The sequence below is a fragment of the Quercus robur genome, chromosome 7 (genome assembly GCF_932294415.1).
Source record: "Quercus robur chromosome 7, dhQueRobu3.1, whole genome shotgun sequence".
In the NCBI taxonomy this organism is placed as follows: domain Eukaryota; kingdom Viridiplantae; phylum Streptophyta; class Magnoliopsida; order Fagales; family Fagaceae; genus Quercus; species Quercus robur.
The window spans coordinates 12623314-12632317 of record NC_065540.1 but is presented as its reverse complement, the minus strand read 5'-3'; the positions used below and the strand labels follow the sequence as shown (position 1 = coordinate 12632317).

At 33.6% G+C, this 9004-nt stretch overlaps 1 protein-coding gene across 1 annotated transcript; it reads left to right on the top strand.

Moving 5' to 3' along the window:
* Positions 1-886: 886 nt before the first annotated feature.
* On the top strand, positions 887-2233 carry LOC126691029 (putative F-box/kelch-repeat protein At4g22430). The gene has a single exon (XM_050386112.1). The coding sequence runs from the start codon at positions 887-889 to the stop codon at positions 2231-2233; it is 1347 nt and encodes a 448-aa protein (XP_050242069.1).
* Positions 2234-9004: the final 6771 nt, after the last annotated feature.

The window sequence follows — 9004 nt, the reverse complement described above, 5'->3', positions numbered from 1 at the left end:
ACTTTGTGGACTTTGTGGAATCACAGGAACAGGGTGGTTCAGGAGGGCATACAACCTAATCCAATTGAAGTCATTCTAACAGCCCAAAATTTTTCTTGCAGGTATCAAAATATCTTCACAAATGCAACACAACCTAACCAACAGAGGGTTCATCTCAATTCTGGCTAGACAGGTATTTGGTGGAATTGGCAGGTTCTCATCAAGATTGCAGGGAGGAAGAGGAAACAAACCAACAGGTCTGCCTATGCGTCTGAAGCTAGGACTGTTCAGTGAAATTGCATCTTCTTGGGTATTTTTAGTTGTGCTGCAAAAACTGCTTTGGGTGCTGCTCAGGAAGCCTTGATGGATGCATTATTGAAAGCCAGAGATATGGGGTATCAGCGTATTTTGGTCTTATGTAATAGCAGTAGATTAGTCCAAGTTATCCTGTCACTCCAGCAGAATGGACTTCTATGTAAACTGCTTTTTGTTCCAAACATAGTTCTTTGTCATGTTTGTTATTTAGCTGATCAGGCTACTAAGATGCCAATCCATCAATTTTGGCCACCTATGCTTTCTGATGTAAACAGTACTCTTATGTAATTTTATTTTCTGTTTTAATGGTATAAAATAAATAAATAAAAACTTCTCCAATAAACGCTTCTCAAAAAAAAAAAAAATTCTCCTATTAAAAAAAAAAAATTGAACTTTAAAAAGAGTATAATGTTTTAAAAATAGCCGCTCCTGACAACAAGGACACCAACTGTGTGACTCCGACACCTACAAGGAAGCGTATAAACTGAAAAGCAAATCCCTTTTGACGGAGAGTATATATATATATATACACATACATAATACACAATTCACAATGCACATACGTTCTAGTTTTTCTGCTTCTGCTACTACCATGGCAGTAGAGTCAAGCACAGACGCTTCTTTGGTTTCACGTTGCAAAAGAAGAAAAGAAAACCCAGAGTATCCGATTCAGTCTCCATGTCGCAAGAGAAGAATAAAACATCCTGACGAACCAGAACCAGAACCAGAACCAGAACCATCCTATGAATTCATCAACAAACTCCCTGATGCTATATTGTTCGAGATTCTTTATCGACTCCCTTACCGATCTGCTTTCAAGTTCATGTCCGTCACCAAGCGCTGGCTTTCTCTTATTTCTCATCCTTACTTTGTTAGCCGCTTCATTCACCACCGCCACCAGTTAGGTAAGTCAGATTCAGACCCCTTTACTCTTCTGTTGTATTATACACCACCAGATATCCAGGTTCATCCACCGAAGAATATTTATGAGTTTCGTATCAAGTCATCATTCAACGACTTGTTGCTGGTATACCGCGAAGTTCCAGGGACTACAAGGAAGCCAGGCTTTTGCAAGTACTACATCTTCAATCCATTTACCAAACAATGGCTCAAGCTCCCTCGTATTCCACTCCTGAGAGAGAATACATCCGTTAGAGTCGGCTTTATATGCGATCCTTATAGGTGTGACAAAGAGCATGGGTGTTTTACAAATGTGCATTACAGATACAAGGTGGTACGCATTCATTCTCCCACTCAATCCGATACTACTCAGTTATATATGGAGATCTTTTCTTCTGAGACTGGTGAATGGTGCCACTCAATTGTTTCGTCGCCACGGGGATTGAACCCCTTCACATCTAAGGTCGTGCATGCTGATGTTGTTACCTGCAATGGGATGCTTCATTGGGCGGATACAGAAGTAGATGGAATGATCAAAGGCTTTGTGGTTTTCGATCCATTCAACGATGCAGAACAATGCCATTATATCAATTTACCTATACCCCATTTGCCTCCAGATGAATTCTTCTTTGGAGTGTGCCAAGGGCGCCTTCGGATATTCCAGCGTCCTTGGCATCTATACTACCCTGGTAGTTTCAAATTTTTAATTTGGGAACTAGAGGACTATGGTAATGAAGGTACATGGTGCAGAAAACAGAGAGTTTATCTCAATAACTTGGAAAATTCTAAGCTTGTTAAGTTAGCAAAGAATTTCAGTTATTCCAAGTTGGATTTTCTAGCTTTTCACCCAAAGGATGGTGAAATTTTCTTCTTTAAATTCCCAGATTACATTGTCCAGTGCAACTCGAGGACTAGGGTATTGGAAGTAGCCCGCAAACTAAAATGTACAGATGTCTCTTTGTTTCTACTTTCGCGACCATTGTGGCCAACTCCGGTTCCGTCTCTCCCATTTGAACTTGAATGCCCTCCTAACTGTTAGCTACTTAGCAGCTTTTCCTTCTTTTTTTACATAACTAGTATTATTTTCTAATGCATTTTGGACCACTTGAATCTTACTTTGCATTCAGAGATTTATTACATTGATAGACAAAGATGTTTATACATATACAATTTATTGCAGTTTTGAGATTTACTAATCAAAGTGGATGACTTGAATTTTTAGCAGCCTATGCTTTCACTTATGAAGTTAAACTTTCCTTTGCCCTTTATGCTGTGGTAATTAAGCATTTGTTAAGACCTATGCTGTAGCCTATGAATGGCCCTCTACGCAAATTGCAAATTGAAATTTCCCAGCAGCCCTCATTTTGTGCTTATGATGCACTTATTTATTCAACTTTTCTCTCCATTAGTGCCTACAATTATGACTAACAATATAATTTTTGCAATTAATTCAGGAAAACACATGTTAATGATGGCAATCTATTTGTAGGGTTTGGCTCACCTCCACTACATTTTTAATTGGACATGTCCTTTTATTTTAAATATACGAGGATAAGTGGTAGTAGTTTATAATCCCCACCTTTTATTTAGTTAGTGGGTGATATGATTCTAAAAAAAAAAAGTTTTGGAGGTAAACCAAACCCCTACTTGTATGGTTCTTCTAGTTTTCGGTACCTCCAATATCATTGCTCTCCAATTTTTTGACCATTGATGTCATAAACACAGCCTAAAAACCTCCAGGATATCAAGGGTTCGTTTGGATACAACTTATTTTTGTTAAAACTGAAAACACTATAGCAAAATAATTTTTAAATGTGTGAATAGTACCATAAGATCCATTTTTAATTTTTTTTTTTCTGAATAAAGTGGCTGTGGGTCCCATGAACAGTGCTGCTACAGTGTGTGAACAGTGATAATTGTCTCCCTGAAATGCTTGAAAAAAAAAAGAAAAAAAAAAGGGGAAAACGCTAAAAAGTGAAAACACAGACGCCCGCAAACGTGAATCCAAACACACACCAAATTAACATTTTTAAACAATAACATGCCTCATTGAAATTGTAGTTTTAGAAGCAATTATGATGGTTTTATCTAGCTGGTTTGGGCATTGTCATTGTCATGATATATATATATATATATATATATATATATATATATATATATATATAAGAGCAGAAACTTCATGTTGAAAAGTATGAGATTTTACCAAGTGACGCATTCTATACAATGAGAATTGAAATATTCTCAAGTGCCACATTAGAGATAAGAACAAATTAAATATTGATTTTTTGTTTTATTTGGTTCAATGTTTCAAGACTTTTCTAATTAAAAAATTAATATTTTTTGTATCTTTTAGTTCAATGTTTCAAGACTTTTCATCATTCACACATACACACAAAACTCATTGTATTTTAATTAATAATTTTCATCTCTTGCACTTCTACCCCTTTATATATATATATATATATATATATATACCCATAACCTTTCATGCAATCCCATGTAAAATACACATATAACAAAAAATAATATCATTTACCTTCAATCTTTCAATGACACTTACCTAGTTCTAATATTGTAGTTGCATCTAATCCTAACCCGCATGAATTGGCTATAACCAAGGAAAGGAGGCTTGCATTTTATATTGAGTGACAACGGCAATTATGATTTTGATGTTAAAGTTGAACGTTGTGGATTTGTGGGTTTTGAAAATGAAGTGAATGACTGTGAGTGTTTTGGAATGTGTATTTTGTTTTAGAATTAAAGAGAAAGAGAAAGAGAAATCCGCATTCTATATCAACTTTTATTCTACAATATTCCTCCAAAGTTGTTTTATTTTTTCTTTTTTTAATTTCTCATTACTTCAATTGAATAATTATAATAGATATGTGTGCAATTTATAATTATTACTCTTTATAATTAACTCATTACTAACAAAGTTGTACAACAATTATGCTATAATTGTGCCAATATATCTAACTTAAAAATTACGCTCCGATGGAAAATATTGTATAATAATAGTTTTACATTTTTTTAATGTTCAATAGCAACAGAAAAAATAAGTCAAAAGAAAATTATCTTTAGTCAACAGAAAAATTATGACTTATTTTTTAAAGATTGTTTTTTACTTTAATGGTTTTTTTTTTGATAATAACTTTATATTACGATAAGCTAAATAAGGGAAGTTAGGAGATTATTTTTCAACTTATTTAAGGTTGCTACCAAACATAGAAAAATGAGATATTTTTATAGAAAATACATTTTGAAAAATGACTCATTTTCTAGCAAACATTATTGCTGATCCTAATGATCCGACCACAAAGCCGCAACTCATTTGATCCCATACTCAATGAGCTACACCCGATTAATCGGGGTAATGGTTGGCTCTGATACCAAAAGTTACAAACCCATGGGTAGAATTCACCTTTGAAAACCGGCTTACAAGAAGATGGTGTCCAAGTGTTTATAAACACATGGTTAAGCTTACACTTAACTAATTTGGGACACTACGATCATAACAATTTAGCATACTCATCATAGCATAATGGACCCTGCCCACTAACCTAGGACTAATGCGACAACCTTAATGTCTGTTAATACTAGCTAATAAGGTGGGACTAAGGAAAGTCAAATTGCATTCACCATATACAGTGCTGCTCAGCAAATCATAGCCATACATCAGCTAGCGGCAGCAACACTTCCTAACCCTTGCTCTTCACAACTCAATCCATGTAACAGATAGAGCACAGCAGCACCAACAGCCAAAGTAGCCACCATCAACTAAGTCGTATTAACACCACAGCATATATTACTAGCACTACAGCCAGGTCTAATAGATTAGAACTCTAGACAAATATTTCCTACGTGAGAAGCTTATCAACATCCAAGAGTATGTTTGAGCCAGTATTGAAATTGTGTTTTTAAAACAATTTCTATATAACATGAATAAGATTGTGTGTGAATTGAAATAGTGTTTTTAAGAAATGATCTCGGTATAAAATGAATCCTATTTGAATTTTTGCCTTAGAGATATCCAAACCTCAAAGGTTTAGTTTGATATCCAAACTGATTAGTATAATCAAAATAGTGTTTTTAAGATACAATTTATGTATAACATGAATACTATTTGAAGAAGTCATTCTTACATTAAAAATATCCATATCTCTAAAGGTTTGAATGCTAGATATCCAAAGTGATATGTAAAACTAATATCATGTTCTTAAGATATGATTTCTATATGCATGAATTTTATATTACACTTTACAGTCAGCACAAATTAGCTCCACCAAATTTAGTTACACTTTTTTTAAAGTTGAATTGGTGTTTGTTTACCAGTTTTGCGCTTGACCATTAAATTTTGAAGCCCAATAATGATTGACTCTACCTCTGACTTTTTTTCTTTTTCTTTTTTGAAAAACACTCTATCTCTGACTCTAGATGGGAAGCACTAACTTCTAAGTTAGCTGCTGTGCCAATATATGAAACTTAAAAATCAGTCCGCATATAGATGATGTTAGCTGCTGTGCCAATATATGAAACTTAAAAATCAGTCCGCATATAGATGATGCTGAAATATTTCTACCAACTGGGGCTAAAATGATCATATATTACTGTTTGGAAAAATATGTATGGATCTACCATTGTTTATGAAATGTTTAGCAATCTACCAACTTTTTAAAACTCGATTTTGTAAAACTTGAGTTTGCAGTGTAACTTGAGTTCTTTAAAAAAATAACCTTCAAATTTGCCGTGCTATTTGTTATGGAACTCAAGTTTCATGAATTCGAGTACTATAAAAAATTTTCCATGGAACTCAAGTACCATGGGAAACTCAAGTTCTTCAAACTTGAGTTCCCAATTAGTAGTAGATCGTTACATATTTCAAAAACAGTAGTAGATTGCAAAATATTTTCAAAAACAGTTGTATTTGGTCATTTTGGCCATCAAATTGGAGTTATAATACAATACTCCAACTATTACTACCACATGCACATTTCAAAGGGGTAATTTAAAAATCACTACTCATCTACACCACCTTGTCATATTTGAGAATGTGTCTCATGTATCAGATGATGTATTTTTTGTTTTACAATGCATGAGTCTCATATTGCTATGAAATCCTCATATTGTGATACTGAGGATTTATATAAATATATCCAATAAATGAGATAATAATTGTTGTAACTCAACCTTAAAACCATGGGACAGTTGATTTTAAGTCCTAGTGTGATTTGTTCTAACTTGGAAAATGGCTACTTTAAGGGAGCTTGGCTTCCAATGAGAAAAGAAAGGGATCCAGAGAGAGAGAGAGAGTTAAGAGAAAGGAGGAAGAGAACTTGAATGGTATTCATATTCCTGAATCAAACAAGCAAAGTACTGTGCGAAAGCAAAAAAAAACAAGCAAAGCACTAACACTGCAGCCAATAGGAACGGAGGTAGCCTTTGACTTGGGGGGTCAACACACCCCAAATTTTTTTTAAAAATTTTTTTTAGAATATATATAAGTATTAATTTTAACAATTTTGTTTTATAAAATTACACTTTACCTTCTTAACAATATCATTTTAGCAAATTCTTATTAGTTTGCATCGAGACCCACCACTTACGCTACTTTTTTACTTATCAATAATTACTCACCATATCAACAATTTATAAAAAAATTTGTATCTCCAACATTTTCTTCCTTTTAAAGACCATAAAAGAATCTATAAATTTAAAATTTAAAACAAAATATACAAGCTCAAAAAAATTAGCCCAACAACAAAAATTACCAATAATGAAACTAAAAAAAAATTAAATCCAATCAACTAATTTTATCCAAAAACAAACAATCCAAACTTTAATAAAAGTTTAAATAAAATAATTTTGTCCTTATTCAACAAGACGCGACAAAGTAAAGAAAAAAAACACACACATCAATGACTAACCCACCACATACAACCAGTGCGGAGTCGTTCTCTTAACTTCAAGTCAAAAGTCATAGCTCGGTACCTAGCAGCCAGGTCTAACAATGGCCTTTCTCAATCTCATACCTCTCTTCATTTGAGTAAATGTCACATTCGAAAGTGACATCAAAAGCATTTATCTAAGCACTACTTGGATCAGCTGCATTGGACTCTCTTTTCATTGCACCTGGGAAATATTTATTTGTAGGTCCCATTATCAATGGAATAGTCCCATGTAGAGATCTTACGCAGGATTCTTTGTAGTGTTTTTTTTTAGTGTTTTGAGTGTTGACTCTGTTGAGTACGAAATAAATTAGAACTCTAGACAAATACTTCCTACATGAAAAGCTTATCACCATCCAAGAATCAAGAGTATGTTTGAATGATTGCATTTTTAAGAAAAATTACTTTTTAAACCTTATAGTTTGAAGTGTGTAACAAATTAAATCCTATATTTTCAAAAATAATAAATTAAGCCTTGAGGTTTCAAAAAGCAACAAATAAAATCTCAGGTCCCATAAATATAAATAAATAAAAATTTTGCTCATTTAAGTTTGACAACGTTGTATTTGGAGTTTAATACAAGTTTAGGATTTAATTTTTAAATTTTTAAAAAATCTTAGAGTTTAATTTGTTTCTTTTTCAAACTTCAAGGTTAAATTTATTAGATTTGAAGTTACAAATTTTAATTTGTTATAACCCAAAAGTATGGGGTTTAAAATCTAACTAACTTTATTTTTTTAATTAGCTTTTTTGGATTTAATTTTTTTTTGAAGTATCTTTGCTTTAATAAAAAAAAAGTTTAACTCCAAACTCAATTGGAACTATCTTCTCTAACTCACTAAATGATGATTTATAAGACTATTTATGTATATAACTTAAACTAGTATGTAACCCGTGCTTACGCACGAGAATGATAAATTGAATTGGTATTATTGATGTTCGTTTGAGTTTTTAAACATATAAGACATTAGTTCAACTAGGACATTTTAACGTACTAAAATGGTTTTTCCTTACAATTTTCATGATATTAATTACGCAAAGTTTCTCATTACATTACTATAGGGATAAAAGAACTGAGTAGGAGTATTGTGCCGTGGGCCATGCCCGAGGATGCTAAGGAACCCTAGGATAATCAAACAATAGGATAAGCATGTGGGTTAATGGGCTGAGCATGAGGATAAATAGCGACGAATAGGTAGTGTCTCCCGAGGAGCCAAGCCTCCTCGGTAGGCAATGTGGAGGGTTGGAGCCTGGCCGCCTAGAGAATATTGTGCAAGAGGTAACCATGCTTTTGAAGATAAGTTTCAGAGAAATGAGTTAACAGTGAACTAAGAAATATTTGAGGAAAAGGCTGCCACCACCACATTAAATGTTCTGCACCTAATCTCCTGGCCACATTAATGTAGAAATGACGCCAGAACAGGGATCTTTAGTCTTTCAGCTACATCCAAAGCTTTTAGGAGAGTTTTAATGGGACAAGCATCCAAGAGATCATCTATATAATCAACAAGTGGAAGGCTAGGATTGAGGGAGAAAGGAAGACTATATAAGGGGAAGGCCTCCATGAAAGAAGGGGCATCAAATCTTGCAAAAAAGAAAAGAAAAAACTCTGTGTACTTAGAAAATGTTGGAAATATATAAGAACATAGCTTCCTCAGATTTGACCGAGGATTATTTTTCTCTTCAAGTTATACTTCTCAATCATTCTAACGCTAATCCAATTTACTGTGTCCCATACTTGATTCATCAAGTCTTCACCTGAAAAATCCACTTTCTAACAAATCTATTGTTGTGGGCTTATTGGGCCATCACTCACATCTTTTGGCTGAGGGTTAATTTTAGTCCTTACAATTACTATTATGTAT